General features: G+C 55.0%; 5 protein-coding genes across 5 annotated transcripts; 3 read left to right on the forward strand and 2 right to left on the reverse strand.

The window, feature by feature from the left end:
• Window positions 1-633: 633 nt before the first annotated feature.
• On the forward strand, window positions 634-2,479 carry MRS44_010256 (uncharacterized protein; the record flags this gene model as incomplete). The annotated part of the gene is made up of 2 exons (XM_046284116.2): window positions 634-1,449; window positions 1,505-2,479. 2 exons carry the CDS (start codon window positions 634-636, stop codon window positions 2,477-2,479), a joined length of 1,791 nt encoding a protein of 596 aa, XP_046131303.1.
• A 1,197-nt stretch (window positions 2,480-3,676) lies between these two features.
• MRS44_010257 (uncharacterized protein) lies at window positions 3,677-7,096 on the forward strand (the record flags this gene model as incomplete). The annotated part of the gene is made up of 1 exon (XM_046269910.2): window positions 3,677-7,096. The coding sequence occupies one exon, from the start codon at window positions 3,677-3,679 to the stop codon at window positions 7,094-7,096; it is 3,420 nt and encodes a 1,139-aa protein (XP_046131302.1).
• Window positions 7,097-7,382: 286 nt separating this feature from the next.
• MRS44_010258 (uncharacterized protein) lies at window positions 7,383-8,447 on the reverse strand (the record flags this gene model as incomplete). The annotated part of the gene is made up of 1 exon (XM_046269911.2): window positions 7,383-8,447. The coding sequence occupies one exon, from the start codon at window positions 8,445-8,447 to the stop codon at window positions 7,383-7,385; it is 1,065 nt and encodes a 354-aa protein (XP_046131301.1).
• A 1,149-nt stretch (window positions 8,448-9,596) lies between these two features.
• MRS44_010259 (uncharacterized protein) lies at window positions 9,597-14,445 on the forward strand (the record flags this gene model as incomplete). The annotated part of the gene is made up of 5 exons (XM_065620052.1): window positions 9,597-9,658; window positions 9,736-9,888; window positions 9,982-12,106; window positions 12,199-13,179; window positions 13,243-14,445. 5 exons carry the CDS (start codon window positions 9,597-9,599, stop codon window positions 14,443-14,445), a joined length of 4,524 nt encoding a protein of 1,507 aa, XP_065476241.1.
• A 710-nt stretch (window positions 14,446-15,155) lies between these two features.
• MRS44_010260 (uncharacterized protein) lies at window positions 15,156-17,357 on the reverse strand (the record flags this gene model as incomplete). The annotated part of the gene is made up of 5 exons (XM_046276481.2): window positions 15,156-16,219; window positions 16,267-16,923; window positions 16,986-17,132; window positions 17,198-17,227; window positions 17,315-17,357. The coding sequence occupies 5 exons, from the start codon at window positions 17,355-17,357 to the stop codon at window positions 15,156-15,158; spliced, it is 1,941 nt and encodes a 646-aa protein (XP_046131299.1).
• Window positions 17,358-17,710: the final 353 nt, after the last annotated feature.

Genomic DNA, 17,710 nt, shown 5'->3' on the forward strand with positions numbered 1-17,710 from the left:
TGGCTCTGGATCAGAGCGCAATCCCTGTAGATCAGCGGCTTGATTGCAGATGCTGTGCGCAGCTGTTTACACTGGGCACCCTGACTGTTCACCCAGCAATTATTTGGCATCCATCGTAGCACCATGGATTCATAGGTACACAACAAAAAGGTATGCTTCCATTTGTGTAGTGGCGGTAGCGGTGATCTGGCATTTTAAGCTTGAGTGGAAACAAGCTCATGGCCACAAGCGTGATGACGAAACAGGCCCGCACGTAGCGGCAAGGGCACCCCACCACCACCAGCATCGGGCAGGCCCTCGTCATCCCTCCTCGCATGTTTCGTTTCCTCCTCCTCCAACACATACATACATACAGTCAACAGACCACAAAAAACGGCCCATCAGGGGATTGTCATCCTTTTCTTTCTCCTGTGCTGTTTTCCTCCTTGCCTTCTTTCCCTCTGCCAGCAACTTTCGTCCCTCGTTCTAACCGCCTTTGCGTCGTCAGCGACCCGACCCCTCCAAGCTGGCGGTAGAGCTCTTGGGTCAGCTCGACTGCAGACAACTTACAGCCTAGGCACCACGTGAGACGGAAAATAAAGGTTCTATCCACAAGAATTATCATTTAATAGAGTGCGACGACGAGAATTCATCATGGTGTCCGTCGAGGAAGCCATCAAGCGGCTCCAGGAGTCCCGCCCTCCCGCCACCGACGCCTTCACATACCTCACCATCGTCGAGACGCACCTATCCCCCGAAGTCCTCCCAGCACTCCACGAGATCCTCGAAGATGCCGAGCTCACAAATGACATTGGCTGGGACCTTGTAGAGATGCTCATCTCTGTTCCCGGCAGCGAGACCTGTCTCGAGACCATCGCCCGCCTTGGGAACCCGCGCGAGGTCATCATCAAGGTCCTCGAGGTCCTCGACTCCAACTCGGAATCCGCAGAGGCCGGAGATGCTTCAGCGAGCGCCAAGTTCATCACTCTGGTCGGCATGTTGAGCATCCTGCACAGAAGACTTCAGGTCAAGGCGCCCTCGCGATTCCTCCACTCCACACTACAGACAGTCTACCGAGCCTACAATCCTCGGGGTGCTGAGACCACAGCCGCGGTTATTGACCTTGTGCGGTCCCTCTCTGGGAGAAAGCGCCCGCCACTGCCCACACGGCAATCCAGCACCAAGCTAGAGACGCCTTTCCAAGAGACCGACCTTTCCAAGAGCGCTCCCGATCCCGAGGCGGATGCGGGCCAGAGCCCAGGCGAGCCTGAACTCGTCGCCAGACTTCTCCAGTCGTTCATTACCAGTATCCTTGAAGCGTATGTCAACTCGAACAGCATGGAATGGGCGTCGAGACTGTTGGAGTACTGCACCCCAGAGAAGATCGTACCTGGACGACCGACTATGCTGCAAGCGTTCAAGCAGGTGGAAGAGCTCCAGGCCAGGGACGCCTTGGTCGGGCAGTTGGTGGTGAGTTGGCTTTTTCGTGGTATTGGTTCGTTTGTCGCTAACACGATCACCCCAGGCTGTTGCCCGTGACTTGGGTCTTTCGAAGATGCCCTCAGCAGAGGTTAAGAAGGCTTTGGAGGCTCCAATCTCCAAGAATCCCCTGTCGGTTGAGCCTGACCCCAAGAACCCCGATGCCATCAAGTTATCGACAGGCGGTTTCCTCTGTCTGACAGCCTACCGCATGTTTGCATCCGATATTTTTGATGCCGATTACGACCAGCCCGACGTCAATATCTTCCCTGAGCATCATACGTTGTTGAGGCGATTCCTTGGAGACGAACCTCAGGCGCAGATCGTGGGCAACCCCGGTACCGTCGAGGCGTTGGTTGTTATTGCGCTCTGGCTCAATGACCAGAAGCGTTTGGTTGGGCCCAGTGCTGAGAAGGTTGTCAACTTCATGTCATACCACCACCTTCTAACGCTCGTCTCTGTCTTTCATCCCTCATTGCGGGTTCGGAATGCAGCCACCGTGATGGCAGGTCTAATACTTCACTCGGATCCCGACGAAGAGGACAGACTGAGCATCCTGGAAGATTTGCTGGAGAATTGCATGTTTTCGTCTCTGCAAGCATGCGCCGTAACATGGCTACGGGAAGAGATGATTGCGGCCCGCAAGGCTGGTTCCAAGGGTCGATTTGCCACTCCAGAGTGCCTTGACGGACTCCAGTACACACTCTTTCAGGATCTTGTATACCTGAATGATACTGGTTCGGTGGAACTATGGGAGTACTGGGTGCAGAATGCCCCATTCCACCTTCAGGTGGCCAACTTTGCCCTCTTCCTCTTTGGTGGGCAGGACTACAAGGACCTCGCTCCAGCAGGAATGGCAGCGGCGATAGAGCATCGATACGTTAACCCTTTGTTATCCGCAGCCAAGAAGCTCAGAGAAGCAGTAGAGAAGAAGGAGCTCGACGGGCAAGAGGTAGAGGACGAGGTGTTGATGCAACTGGGCATATTGACCGACACCCTGGAACGGGTTCCTCTGCAGTAGAACATTGCAAAAGATGAATATTTGGGTTGGCGGCGTGTGGGAACTGTATTATGGCGTGGCACATGGCGAACTGGGAAACATGACTGATGACTGTATCGATGAGTGTATTAGAGCAGTTGTCAGACTTGAATCAAGGGCAGGCACCGTTGTTTCTGAGTTGGTCTCATGAGTGGTGTTTTGGTGAGGTGTACATGAATATTGGTGTCATGTTGTAGTGTCATGGAACTGAATGAATGGGCTTTTGCTATAGTCGGTGTTTGCAAAATACAGCCCACTACATAGTAGTTACTTATCCGATGAGAAGTAAATAGGCCTATAAAACCCCCGAGCCAAGAAATGACAGTCTATTAATGTGAGATGGTGAAAATGGGTACGTTTCATGTGAGTATAGGGTAGGCCGTCAACAGGCAAACATGCCGGAGCGTTTCCTCCGCGGCCGCTGCCAAGGTCAGACCTCGTCAAGATCTCGAATCAACTGAGACAATGACCAATTGACCGGCTCCTGTGAGCCGATGCCAAGCTGGCTGCCGCGTTGGTGGCTGGTGAATATGTAACGGGTGATTTGCTGGCTGGACTTTGAAAGAGGTACGTCATGATGGACGTGTCAGTCAGTCATGAGAGCCAAGTAGTGAGAGCAATGGCTTGAGTACCGCCTCTTCCAAGAAGCCCAAATAAGAAAGGCATCACGAGATGTTCTACAGCAGCAAATAATGATGCATCATCTTGTAAATTAGCGGTTCATCATCGACGATTGCTCGGCTCCTCGGCCTGTTCCTTGCCGCCGCCCAATTTTAAGCTCGGGAGCCACCAAACCAACATGAGCCAGAGCACCAAGCCACATGCGACGGAACGTGACGTCACCGTCCATGCGCAGGAAACCAGAAACCCGTCGACAGGAAGGAAGGAGGAACGGGAGCGAGCTTGCCCCTGGGCTGAAGGGCTAGTAATTCATAGTTTAATAAAGAAGGGGGGATGACCTTGTTTTCCTTTCAATGTTTTCCCTGGTGAATGTGAGTTACAGCTTGGAGATGCGACACGAACCATGACTGCTCACGGCCTTTGCTTTTACTTGTCATGAACAGCTGCTAGACTGTTGACACTGGCACGGTGACTACAACACGTTCCTCACCTACCTAGAGCTGGAAACTACGACGAGCTCTTGAGAAGTTTGCGCGAGACGCATCAACACATTACAACATGGATCAGCAACGACACGATCTGAGCGACGACGATGCTCATGTCAAGCTTGAGACGACTGAGCAACACGACGGCGACCAACGACGAACGACCCTGGTAACACATCCAGAGGGCCATGTCGCCTTTCCTGGCCACATACCTCCCGCAGTCGACTCCCCCGAAAGCCCACAGTCCCCCAAACACGCGGGCAAGAATGCGAGTGCGGATGACGGAAGACCGCGCGTAAGGTCTGAGCCCAGGCTTGTATCGGACGCTTCGACTCGACTTGCAACATCTCAATCCCAGACCCGACCAAAGCCCACCAAGACGTGGCAAACGGAGCAGCTACGTCGCAACCACCGACAACACTCTTTGCTTCGGCCAGGTCCCGCCAGGGCCGGCACATCATACCTCAACAAGGCCATCTGGGAAGGTACACGGTCGGACTCCAGCTCCAGCTCCAGTTCCCTGAATGAAGATGACGGCCAGGAAGTATCCGACCAAGAACAGAGGCGGAGGGCCCACGATAAGATGGCTGCTGCGAACGAAGACGAGGATAGATACCGTCGGTTCAATGTTGGCAACCAGAACTATCGCACAACTGGAAAGGTGAAGAAGGATGGCCGTCTGCGCATCACAGTTAATGAGACGGCGGGCACCGGATATCTGGCCAAGGCTCTGGGGGCCGCCATGAACAAGGTTTCACCCACGAGAGACGACCAAGGGCATCAAGTGCCAGAGATCAGACTGCCTGACGGATTACGCTCGTCTTCTGCTTCGATCGCGGACACGAAGCCTCGCTCACGACTGAACATCGTCATCATGGTCATTGGCTCGCGAGGAGATGCCCAGCCATTCCTCAAGATCGGCAAAGTTCTCAAGGAGGACTACGGGCACCGCGTGCGCATCGCCACGCATCCTGCCTTCCGTGACTTTGTCGAGAAGGACTCAGGCCTCGAGTTCTTCTCTGTTGGCGGTGACCCATCTGAGTTGATGGCCTTCATGGTCAAGAACCCCGGCCTGATTCCGACACTGGAGACGGTCAAGGCTGGTGATATCGGGAGACGCCGTGCTGCCATGGCTGAGATGTTTGATGGTTTCTGGCGCGCTTGCATCAATGCGACAGATGACGAGTCGGATCGCCAGAACCTCAAGATGATGGGCGAGAAGGATCCTTTTGTGGCCGACGCCATCATCGCCAACCCCCCTAGCTTTGCACACATTCACTGCGCTGAGGCTCTGGGTATACCCGTACACCTAATGTTTACCTTCCCTTACACCCCAACACAAGCCTTCCCTCATCCTTTGGCGAGCATCAAGAACTCCAATGTCGATGCTGGCTATACCAACTTCATCTCATATCCTTTGGTTGAGATGATGGTCTGGCAAGGCCTTGGCGATCTGGTCAACGAGTTTCGTGTCAAGACGCTGGCCCTGGATCCCGTCTCAACCCTTTGGGCCCCTGGTGCCACATATCGACTCCATGTTCCGTTTACATACCTGTGGTCATCAGGTCTGGTGCCGAAGCCGGAAGACTGGGGAAGTGAAATAGACGTGTCCGGCTTCGTCTTTCTCGACCTGGCTTCCACTTTCAAACCTCCCAAAGAACTCGAAGACTTTTTGGAGGCTGGCGAAGCTCCCATCTACATTGGCTTTGGCTCAATCGTTGTGGACGATCCTGATAGATTCACCCAAATGATCTTCAAGGCCGTTGAGATGGCGGGTGTTCGTGCCTTGGTCTCCAAAGGCTGGGGCGGACTTGGCGGCGATGATGTCCCAGACAACATCTTCATGCTCGATAACACGCCTCATGACTGGCTCTTCCCGAGAGTCAAGGCGTGCGTCATCCATGGAGGCGCAGGGACAACGGCCATAGCCCTCAAATGCGGAAAGCCAACCATGATCGTCCCCTTCTTTGGTGACCAGCACTTCTGGGGCAAGATGGTAAGCAGCGCGGACGTTGGCCCTGAGCCAGTCCCCTACAAGCACCTGAGTCCTGAGAAGCTGGCCGAGGGCATCAAATTCTGCCTCACCGACAAGGCCAGGGGCGCCGCAGGGGAAATTGCCAAGCGCATTGCGGAAGAGGGTGATGGAGCGACGAATGCCGTCAAGGAGTTCCACAGACAATTGAACCTCAAAGATCCAAGCATCTTGCGATGCTCTATTCTCAAGGACCAAACCGCCGTCTGGGAGTTGAAGGGCACTCGCGTCAGACTCAGTCCTTTGGCGGCAGATATCCTAGTGGATAACGGCCTGCTCAGTTGGAAACGCCTGAGGTTGATCAGACATGTCGAGTGGAATGACTTCGAGGGCCCCGGTGAGCCGGTTACAGGAGTTGCAGGATCGATCGCCGGCACAGTCGGCGAGGCGTTTACCGGTATCGTCAGTGTTCCGTATCACTGGGCCAAGAGGACGAGATCCCGGAGAAAGAAGAAGGGTAAGAAAGGACCCAAGTCTAGCCCCAAGGAGCAGGCAAAGATGAACGGCAATGGGGCAGAAAACGACGCAGCTGACTCGGATGACCCCGTGGACGCTGCATCCCTCCACACTGAGACAACAATCGGCGAAACCAGAGGCCAGTATGTTGGCGATGTGGCAAGCGGCGTTGAAAGGACAGCGACTGCCATCGCAAAGGCACCGGTAGATCTTTCAATGGCACTGGCTCAGGGATTCCACAACGCTCCTCGTCTGTACGGAGATGACACTGTCCGACGGCCGCCTCGAGTGACGGGCTTCCGCTCTGGCCTTCGGGCGGCGCGCTTCGAGCTTGTTTACGGTGTCTACGATGGCTTCACTGGTGTGGTTCGCCTTCCGATCCGAGGTGCGAAGCAAAATGGCGCGATCGGGTTTGTCAAAGGAACAGGTATGGGCCTGACGGGACTGGTCCTCAAGAATCTTGCTGCCATCGTGGGGCCCGTCGGATACACACTCAAAGGTGTGGTCAAGCAAGCTGAACGATCCAAGACGCCGCAAAAGGTTATTCGTCGTGCTCGCATCGTCCAAGGACAGAGGGAGGCCAAGATTCTCCCGGGCGACCGGCGGAAGGACCTCGCAAAGGAGGTTGTTGAGGGATGGCACATCATGAAGGACCTCTGCGAGACGGTCAAGAGTGTAGAGCGGCAACGAGGCCTTGCTGGGCATATCGACAGGGTACTCCTCGACACAGGTGCCCTCTTCGAAGACGTCGATACCGCAAAGAAATCCCTGGAGGCGTTGAAGAAGGGCGAAACCTTGGAGGATGTCCTGAGCCCGGAGCGAGGAAGGGGCCGTGACGGAGAGAAGAGTGGCGAGAAACGGAGTATCTCTATTCGGAGATCGCTTAATTTGGCTAAGAGAGGTGAAGACCGGGAGCGGGCATTCTCGCCAGAGAAACAGGAGGCCGGTCAAGGTCAGCAGGAGTCTGCGCAGGGAGATAGGCTGCTTGTTCCGGGAAGTTGTTAGGATGCGGCTCTTTGTCAGTAACAGCGAGGCGTTGGAATTCTCTGGATGAAATACATTTATACCCAGGTAGCTCAGTATCAACTAGAATGAGTAATGTGAGTTCACAAGTTTCATGCACCGTGTAGAAGAGCCGTTCTTACGTGCTGGTGGTTCGTGAAACCCAATAGTTGGTTCGTAGAGAGTATGGCCGGTCTATGTAAAATGCCATGGTGCTATAAATATGTTGACGCCTGGTAGAATTGAGTTGGGAAAAGGGGGGGCTCTGTCAGAGAATAGCCTCGAGTGCTTATCGCCGCCGGTCCCGATCATAGTCTCGGTGACGATCTCGATCTCGATGTCGGTCGTAGTCCCTGGCCCTGTCGCGGTCACGGTCACGGTCACGATCGCGGTGGCCGTGCCTGTCTCGCTCCCTCTCCCTCTCGCGCTCGCGCTTGTAGCTATCCTCGTGACGTCGGCTATCCTTGCGCTTATTCTCTTCTCGGCGGTACTCGTCCAAACGTGGCCGGCGGTTCTTCTTGCCGCCCTGATTCCACCCACCCAGGTCTTCAGCCTCCTTGAGCTCCTTTGCTCCAAGGCCAAGTCGGTTCGGGCGTCGCTTGACTTCCTTCACTGCGCCGCGTGGTTTGCCATCCCAGCCCATGCCGCGGAGGAGGGCTGCACCAAACTCCTCCACAGGCATGGCTTCATAGTCGTCGAGTGTAGATGTCTCTCCTGTTTCCTTGATGTCGCGCAGGTAAGCATCCTCCTCGCTTGGATGAATGACCTTTTCGTCCTCGACCTTGTTGCCTAATAGCGCGTCCATGGCCTCGTCATCTGCCGTCCGTTTATGTGGTGGTTCCTTGCTCGCGTCATCCTTGGGGGCCGCATCCTCGGTGGCTTCGGGTTCAGCGTCTCCTTGCTCATCCTCAACAGCCTTCTCCTTAATCGTAAGACCCCATTTGAGTCCCTTATCCTGGTCCGCTGGTTCTGTCTCTACAGCCACGCCGGCCTGCTGCGCCCTCGCTTCTTCTGGGAGCAAATTCTTTCCCTTCTTTTGCGCCTTCACCTCTGACCTCCAGTCGCGGTTCGGTTGCCTGGCGATGACATATTCCTTCTGTTCTGTTCTTGCGTCCTTGGCCTTGCGCTCAGTCTCTGCACCGTCCACGCCGAACCCCGTAATCTTCTCATGTCGTCCTCGGCGTTGATCGTCGTCGGATTCGGAATCGGAGACGCCTCCCAAGGCGTGTGACCGAGGTCTCTTGCCAAGGGCAGAGGGGGGGTTCGGTCTCGAGAGCTTCTTTGAATTATTGTTCGATGGTGCTCCAAACTTGATGGCTATCCGCGGCGCGGCAGCCTTGTTCCCTTCCGACATTGTGCGTGGTTGTGTTGAAAGGGTGCAGATATTTTTGTGTTTGTAGGAAGGGTGAGGACGGCGTGAGGATGTATTTTTGGAAGTACGTCAGGTAGGCAGACGGATATGTGGCTCGTGTCTGTGGTACACATAATGTGGCTGGTCGTATGAGTTCTGTAAGCCGTGAGTGTCCATCCGTCCAGTCTTTGTTCTCGGCAGGGGCTGAAAGAAAATGGGTGGCTTGTTGCAACATTATTGAATTTCTGATTAATTATCTGCAGGATGACAAACACATCATTTTACTAAGGAAAATATGATAATAATTGGTCCATTTGATCCTCTCCCGTTTGCTTCAACAAGCTGAATGCGGATGGCCGGGTGCCTAACAACCTGGATCCGATAAAAGACGAGCATAGTGCGTGCGACTTGTTGCGCACCAACATGCGCACTGTCCTGTTGGGCGCATGGGTCCGCTAACCCCCCTTTCCATGACGCCGACCACAAGCCTACTAGCGCACTTGGCGTGGTATTCAGGCAGAAATCTGTTAAGGACCTCATCAAAGATCCACAAATCATGGCACAGTGCGGAATCCACCCAACCCTGCTGCCTCCCGTCCCCTCCGCTCCCCATCCAACATCCATTTCCCCCCGTCCAGTTCTTATCCCCTTTCGTTCCATGCTGCTGATAAGAAATTTGACTCTCCTCTTTCCTCTGCCTCTGCCTGCCTCCGCTTCTGCATTAACCTTGCGCTTATCCAAAACCTTGCACTCTTCCCACTTGCACACCTACGCACCACTCGCACTACACCCACTATCCAGCCCACTAACTCCCTGGAGCCTGGTTGTTTGTCGCCCCTAAGCTCGCCCCTAGCACCTGCAAACCCTCTCCTCTCATCCTCCCCCAGCGTCCGCCCCTCAGCGAAACTCCACTGCCTTCAGCGCCCCAGGTCCAAGTCGGCCCCAAACCACCAAGCAATCACGGGTATCGTCACCCCAAGGACAAATTTTTTGACGCCCTCCCACGACGTCGCCGTCGACAACGACACCCCATAATCAATCAACACCAGCCCTTTCCATCGTCTGGGACGCGTGCATTCATCTCGGACGACCTCGCTCTTTTCTCTGCCACGTCCGTTTCGCCCGAAAACGGATGTCGCGACCGCCGATGCTATGACTGAGGTCGGACCTGCCGACCTATCGAGGCTGCTTCAATCTAAGCGCAATGAGTGCAGGTCAGTTGCGGTTCATTTGAAAGAGCTCATTTTTCCGACTCGATCGATATAATTTTCGGCGTGCTGACCTGCATCAGTTCAATTGTGACATCGCGGAAGCGAAAGCTTCGCGAGTTGTTCGCTGTCGCGACACAGTCCGAGGGTCTGCCCCATCCAGTCTTGACCAACCCCGACGCGCCGACAACAACACCAGCCGAATGGCAGTTCCTACAAGCCAATGACATCTTCCAGTATGTTAAAGCAATTGATACAGCACCTATCGTCGACATTCTGCGCGCGTTTGCTGCTGCCATGCTGAATCCATTGTGCTAACCGCAAAGCAGAGGCAAGACGTTGAACGAGGTCAACATCCCTCCGAGACCGACAATCTCCCTCGAGACCCTTAAGAAGTCGCTCGCTAAATCGGTATTCATTGCGAAAGAGTCGGCGCAACCCCAATCGGTGGAGGGTGTGAACAAACAAGAGTTGGTAAAGACGAAGGATGATGGAAAGTCGAATGGAACGCTTCCACCCACGAAAGCCGACGATGGCCACCTTCAACAGAAACCCTCGACGCCTAGACCATTGACGCAGACCCCGAAAACTCCCAGTGTCCCACAAGAACCGTCGCAAGCCAGTCAAGTCGCACCACCGATTACGAACGGTGTCGAAAAGCCCATCCCGACGAACGGTTCTGCGCCCGCTCCTCCCAATGCTATCGCGAAGCCAACGCCGACTGTAGCGAGCTCTTCTCCTGCGCCCGAGACCGCACCCATACCGCGACAGCCTCAAGTCACCTTTCAACCAGGAACCAAAGGCGATGGCGCTCAGAACGGAACCCCCGCGTTGGGCAAGCCTGCCCAAGGGACAAGCGCAACTACAGCTGGGCCTGGACCAACCGCATTATCGGTTAAACCCCCTACGGATACTGTTCGTTCTTCGGATGCTATGTCTTCTCCTGGGTCAACAGCGCAGAGTGCAACTACGCCTGCTGTCCATGATGCCTCAACGGACACGAGCCCGGAGCATGAGGGACCTTCTTTCTCGGAACCTGTTGAGGATAAGAAGACCGGAGATGATGCGGATGAAAGGGATGCCGAAACTAATCGTGCTGAGCGTGTAGCGTCACCCGAGGATCTGCAAAACCGAGTGCTGAATGCGCCCCCAGACTCGGCTGAGGCACAGTTGCTCCAGGAATCTATCCGATCGAATGCAGCGGCAGAAGCAGCAGCAGCGGCGGCGGCGGCGGCGACTGTTGCTCCCAAGCCAAGCCCTACCCCAGCTGCAGCTCCGGCGCAAGAGGATAGTACTATGGCGGGTACAGATGATGTGGCGTCTCCTCCTGCTTCTGTTCTTGCTCCAAAGACGATTGAGCAAACGGAGACGGAAGATGTACAGCCGGCCTCTGATGCCAAGGTCGTGTCAGAAAGCGTACTAAGTGCGGATATGCCCATTAACAAGGAGATTCCTGACAGCCAGGAGGAGGAGCCTGAACAAATGGACGTTGACGTCCCTGAACCTAACGCAGGTGCTGAAAGTCAAAGCGAAGCAGCCGGGCTACCAGAGAAAGTCAACCCATCTGATGCTCCGTCAACACCGACACCTGTGGCGGCCGAAATAAAACCCAAGGACACCCCGCCGAAAACCGAGCGTGCCGTCACCAGAGTTTCCTCTGGTGCTATGCGCCCCAAGTCGGTCAGTGAGATTGTTGGCGAAACACCTCGGCAAACACCTACTCTGGAGCCCGTTGCAACTACCAAGAGTGTCGAGAACCAGTTGACGCCCTTGACTTCTACTCCCAAGTCGCCCAGCTTGAGACACCGTCACCTTTCAGTCCATCGGAGACAAAGATCCAGGAGCCAGCCCTCGACAGTTGTGTTTGGAAAGCAGCCCAAGCGAGTGGAGGAGAAGGCCATGGTCCCCAGCCAGCGTGATACTATCCAACCTACCGAAGACTACTACACCCCCCTGTTTGTCCAGGGCTTCGCGGGTAGCTCCTCATGGATGCAGCCCATTGAGAAGATCCTCTACACCGCGAACAAAACCGTCACGACCCCCGACGCCAACCTTGCTATCCAAGATCACCAGGCCTGCAAGGTTTTACGACGAGTATATCACCTCCAGCAACATGACAAGTGGTCTCTGCGACAGCCCAAGCGCTGCCCTGAGCCAACGCGGCCACCGACTCATTGGGATGTGATGCTACAGGAGATGAAATGGATGCGAACGGATTTCCGGGAGGAGCGTAAATGGAAGCGAGCCATCGCTAAGAATCTTGCGTATGCCTGTGCGGAATGGCACGGGGCAACGCCCGAAGAACGGAAATATCTGCAGGTTCCAGCTGTTATCCCTCCCAAGCCGCAGCAATCGACTGATTTATCAATGGGCGACGCTGAAAACCAACCGACTCCTGACCTCGTCTCTTCTGGAGATGTTGAATCGCCAGAGAATCTGGATGAGCTGATGGAAGTCTTCCCGAGACGGTTGCACCGTCGGCCATTTTCACGCTCCAAGAAGACGATGTCATCTTTGGTCTGCGTCGAACGGCTGCTGCAGACCAGTTACTGGAGGAGCTTCCTATGTATGGAACGCCCCTTCAAGTACCTAAGTTTGACCTCACCGGCCCTGAGTGGGATCCGGATGCTCATTGGCGACGACCAGCTCTCCCTCTGAGCAAATATGTTGAGGGTCACATGAAGCTGGTCGTGGACGGCCCTCCGAGGAAGCGCAGTCGTTTTGATTACCAGAACGAGGATTCCGAGGACGAGGGTGAGACTGCCTTTGTTAGCAACGATCCGTCACCAAGCCTCCCTCTGCCCGCAGAGACTAACGAGGTGGCTCTATTCAATCCTGAGATGAAGCACATTCGTGATAGGTTACACGCTGGCCATCAGTTCAGGCCTCCATCGGAGCATCCTATGCCCTTGCAGAGCTTCTACGAGGGTCGCAGCCCGTCGCAGTGGACACTGGCCGAGGACGACGAGTTGCGCTCTCTGGTTCGAGAGTATTCCTACAATTGGTCCCTTATCTCTAGTCTCTTGACACCCAAGTCCCTCTTTACATCGGGAGCTGAGAGACGAACACCGTGGGAGTGCTTCGAGAGGTGGATCAATCTCGAAGGGCTCCCATCAGACATGCAAAAGACGCAGTACTTCAAGGCTTACAACAGCCGAATCGAGGCTGCCCAGCGTGTCATTATGCAGCAGAACCAGATTGCCGCGCAGCAAGCTAGCGCCTCTGGCGGTACGGTGACTCCTGTGCGAAGACGACCATCCACGCCTATGCGGGTGGAGAGACGCCGTAACCAGAAGCACCTCACCATGATCGATGCTATGCGAAAACTGGCCAAGAAGCGGGAGACGACGATTCAGAAGCAGCAGCACACGGCATCACAGAACGCGGCCAACAAGAAGACCAACGACCCCATGTCGCAACGCCCAACCAAGACCCCAAGAGACTACAGCTTACTCCGATGGGAGCGCGACCAAGCTCTGGCAGAAAAGATGGCGCAGTATGCGTCAAGGCAAGAAGCTCAACGACGAGTGAGTAGCAATGCGGCCAACACATATGACCATGACAGTGGATGAATGCTAACCCCCTTTCAGGCTGCCTTGCAAGCCAGAGCCCAAGGTCAAGCTGCCCAGATGGCTGGCACTCCCGGGGTTGCCCAAGCCGCCCAGACTTCAGCTCAAGTGGCTGCAGCGGCGGCGGCAGCTGTAGCTACCGCAGCTAACGGCATGAATGGTGCTGGTCGTGTTAATGTTCCTAACCAACTTGCCGCAGCAGCAGCCATGGCGGCCGGGCAGAACCGTGCTCGGATGCCAATGCAGTCTCCAGCTAATGGTATGGGAGGTGTCCCATCACACATGGCTGGCGGTTTGGTGCCACCGAACCAGATGACAGGTGTACAGCAAGCTCAGCTGCAGGCTCTACAGGGCCAACATGGCCGCATGCCTATGCCGAACCCACAGCCTGATGTTAATCTGATGATGCGTGCACAGCGCATCTCGGAGCAGCAACGAGCCGCTGTCCAGATGCAGCAAGGTGGACCTGGAACCCCTGGACAGGGAACGGCGGGCTCTCAGCAAAGCCCGCCCCCTAACATGCGGAATGGAGTCAATGGCATCAACGCAACTGCCATGAGCCAGCAGAACTTCATTAACAATGCCCAGGCCATGATGGCCTCATTCAACGCCAGTAATCACAACGGCGCGGCGCCACAGGCCAACGGGCTTCATATGCCATCTGGCCCTGCTGGCTCGCTAGCTCCACGACCGCAACCACAACTCCCAGCTAGTATTGCCAACCAGCTTGCGCAGCTCGAGGGGCAATTCCGAGCTAAGAATCCCAACATTACTCCTGAACAGGCTCGTCAACTGGCCACTGAGCACTTGACGCGCGCCATGATGGCACAGCGGCAGTCGGCCATGAACGCCGCGGCCGGCGCTGCTAATGGTCAGGGTGGCCTCGCTGGCAGCATTGCGGCCACCACGAGCCCTCATCAATATGCCGCTCTTCTTCGACAGCAGCAGCAACAGCAGGCGAGTCAGGCGGCTGGCAGTCCTGGACAGCAGCATCAACAGGCGCATCAGCAGCAAGCACAACACCAAGCTCAACAACATCAGGCGCAAGCCCAGCCTCAACAAAAGCAGACCCAACCTCAGCCGCAAGCTCAACAGCAGGCACAGCAGCAACAGCCGCAGAAGCCTCAGCAGCCTCAGCCTCAGCAGCAACCGACTCCGCAGCAGCAACAACAGCAGCATCAGCGGCAGGCGAGCGGCAGTGCTACACCATCGGCGGGCAAGTGAGTTGTCAATGAGGCTCGAGGGTCATTGTTGTAGTTGTCAAAGAGTTTCAAGTGCGGTGCAGTACATGGGAACGACATACCGAGGCGCAGTGATTTTTTATGTGATGAGAGCAAGCAAGCGAGAATAGGCATTCTGATTCGGAACCCGCTATTGTATGAAATGATGGCTGGAACATATGTAACTATCAATATTAATCCGTGTCGAGGTCAGCAGTCAAGCCGATGGATGGACGGATGGGATGAATGGACGGCTTGGCTGCTTGACCTCTCGAGATGAGAGCCTTTGTCAACGCTCTAAAATACCACCCCTATCAAATATGGTACAACCTTTGTGCCTCGAAGCATCGTGAATCTATTATGTGTGCCTGAACTTGGGCATAACATGAACTATGTGTATAGCCTGGTGCCTTCTTTACCATAAATACTATCTTGTATGCTGTGTTGCAACCTGACGTCTACACTCTCAGGGGTTCTCTAAGCTTGGTTGGTATTACTGCATCACGGAATTGCACTTGGTAAAGGACCAACAAATGCGCCCCTGAGCAACTTTGTCATGGACTAAACCGATCATTTATCTTGTGTCATAAATGGAAAGTCTATACTAACCCAACGCCAATCATGTCATGCACATAACACAGTACATCCCGACGTCAAGCGGGAGCCCCTATAATTCCAACAGCAGCCGTCACCCTATCCCACAGCAACCCTCGTTCAGCTCGGCCCACCATTACCGCCCCGTGAGCTGTCGCCCTGTAGAAGCAGCTTGGGCTTGATAAAGTCCTCATCCAGCTGGTGGAATACGCTGGCAGGGTCTTCGGCGGCCCAGAGCTGTCTGATGGCACCGGTTGCCGTGATAGGCTGGCCTCCCGGCGTCTCTGTCGTGGGGGCAGCGAATGCGCTATCAGGCCGCGATGGGGGAGCAGGGCTAGCTCGCGGGTGTGGCGACCGGCGTGCTGGCGGTGGGAGGTCAGATGTGTCAATGTCGCTGCCGATGTCAGAGTCATCGGCGCGGAGGAGATCAGAGCGCTCCAGCTCATCCGGATAACGCATCGAGTTCTTTCGGCTCTTGCTCGCAGGACGAGCTCCAGTATGCGGTGAAGAGGCACCAGATACGTAGCTAGCCGACTGACCCGCCTCCAAGGCACTGAGAGCGACGCTGCCGTTCCTGCGCGGGTTATAGCCGATGCCAGTCCCGGAGCGCTTAACCTGGAGACCACCGCCGAAGGTCTCAATATCAAACTCATCATCACTGTCAATCTCCTCCACAACTCCGGTTCGGATTCCAAGAATCTCGAGCATTCTCGCTGTTGTACCGCCAAAGATGATGACGGTCAACACAACAACAACTAGCACAGTGGCTCTCAGCGCGTACGAGTTCTCGCCAGTGAGAAGGGCAGCCAGGGCCACACCGACGGCTCCGCGTAGACCAGCCCAGAAGAGCATGGCCTGGTAGTTGTAAGGCAGCTCGTCGCCTACCTCCATACCTCGTCTCTGGGCGCGGTACCGAATGAACCAGTTGATAGCCTTGGACAAGGGGAACACGGCGACCCATCTGGCAGCGCAGACAGCCAGGATCGTGACAATGATGAGGGGTGGCTGGAATTGCAGGGCGTTATCAGTGAACAAAGCCAGGCCTAGGTAGATGAAGATGAAGTTTTCCGACAACTGTGACGAAATCTGGAAGATAAACTTGGTAGTAAGCTGCGTGCGCCTCGACATATTGAAATAGGCATAGTGCTTCATGGTAATACCACAGAAGAGCAGCGACACAATACCTACTCAAGATTAGCATCGAAATAACTGGGTACATCAAAGTTCATACCAGACAAATGGAGGCCATGCGAGAAGAAGTATGTGGCGTAAGAGATCAAGACGATTAGACAACTCTCAATCTTCGGGGTCCGGCGCAAATAAGTGAACTTGAGCAGGAGGGCAGTCGCCACGCCAACAAAGAACCCAATGAACATACTGGCGAAGAAGACCAGCAAGAAAATGCCTGTACCCTCGAAGAAGCTGACGAGGCCGTAACTAGTGGCCTCCCCCTTGTTGTACTTCTGGGCAGTTTCGAAGATGACGATGGCAATAGCATCGTTCAGGATGGACTCGCCAAAGATGATGGTGTACAGCTTGGGGTCGACCTTGTAAGTGTTGAAGATGGCCAAAATAGTAACGGGATCGGTAGCCGATAGTGTTGCGCCGACGGAAATAGCGTCGACAAAGGTGATTGTCAAGGAACCGGGGAGCTGGGTGAAGAGCCACAAGATCAAGCCAATGACGACGGCAGACAGAAATGTGCCGGCAAAAGCAAACGTCAAGATGGTACCGATGTTGCGGAAGAAGTTCGCCTGGTGCAGCTCGTATCCCGAGGACAAGATGATGGGCGGCAGCAGCAGGTTGAAGAAGATCTGGTAATCGAAGCTGATGAGGTTTCGAATCGAATCGCCCGACGTTATCAGGAGCGTAAGACCGACAACCATTCCTACATGAAACATCAGCGCGAGTTCTTGGGCGTATTGTAAACATGCGATGCAAGTTACGGACCAGCAAAGATGGATATCACTGTCTCGTGGACCGCGGTGACCTTTTTCATCTGAAGAAAGTAGCTCGTCAAGAATGCGATGATGAGCAGCATGATCGAGATGAAGAGGGCCCATGCCGCGAACAACTCCTTCTTGGCAGAATCGCCCTCTGTATACAATCGTCAGTACATCTTCGGATCGATGGGGTCTCGGTCGTGCCACGCAGCAACGTACCCTCGGAGTCGGACTCTTCGTCGGCTCGCTCTATGTTCAATACGTCAGTTCTCGCGTCGCGGGGGCCATGGACGGGCATTCCTCGTTAGGAAGCGCCAGAGGAAGGGTTCAGCATACTAAGGAGCTTCATGCTCATGGCGGCGAGCTCTGAGGCAGCCATTGTGTCTGTGTTTGTGGTGGAAAATGGTCGAGTCGCTGCGCGTCGGGTTGCGATCACTTGGGATGGGGATGCAGCGGGAAACCCCTGCGCGAGCCTCGTAAGCTGCGACTGGGGGACATGCGCAGGGTAACGGGACGAGTCGAGAGGGTCGAGTACGCAGTCGCAGGCCGGTTTTGTAGATGGAAAAGATGACTCGAGGGACTGGAACAAAGAGAGGAGGACGCACGCGGTGCGGCAGGTCCAAGATATTGGTGGAGGGAGAAGTGTTTAATGGGAGGGCCCTGGTGTGCGATAGGAAGGCTGGGCTGGTGAAACCGACAGCTATCGAGAAAGATGAGCTGTGATTGGCCAGA

The sequence above is a fragment of the Fusarium solani genome (genome assembly GCF_023522795.1).
Source record: "Fusarium solani strain SB1 chromosome Unknown bctg00000006, whole genome shotgun sequence".
In the NCBI taxonomy this organism is placed as follows: Eukaryota; Fungi; Ascomycota; class Sordariomycetes; order Hypocreales; family Nectriaceae; genus Fusarium; species Fusarium solani.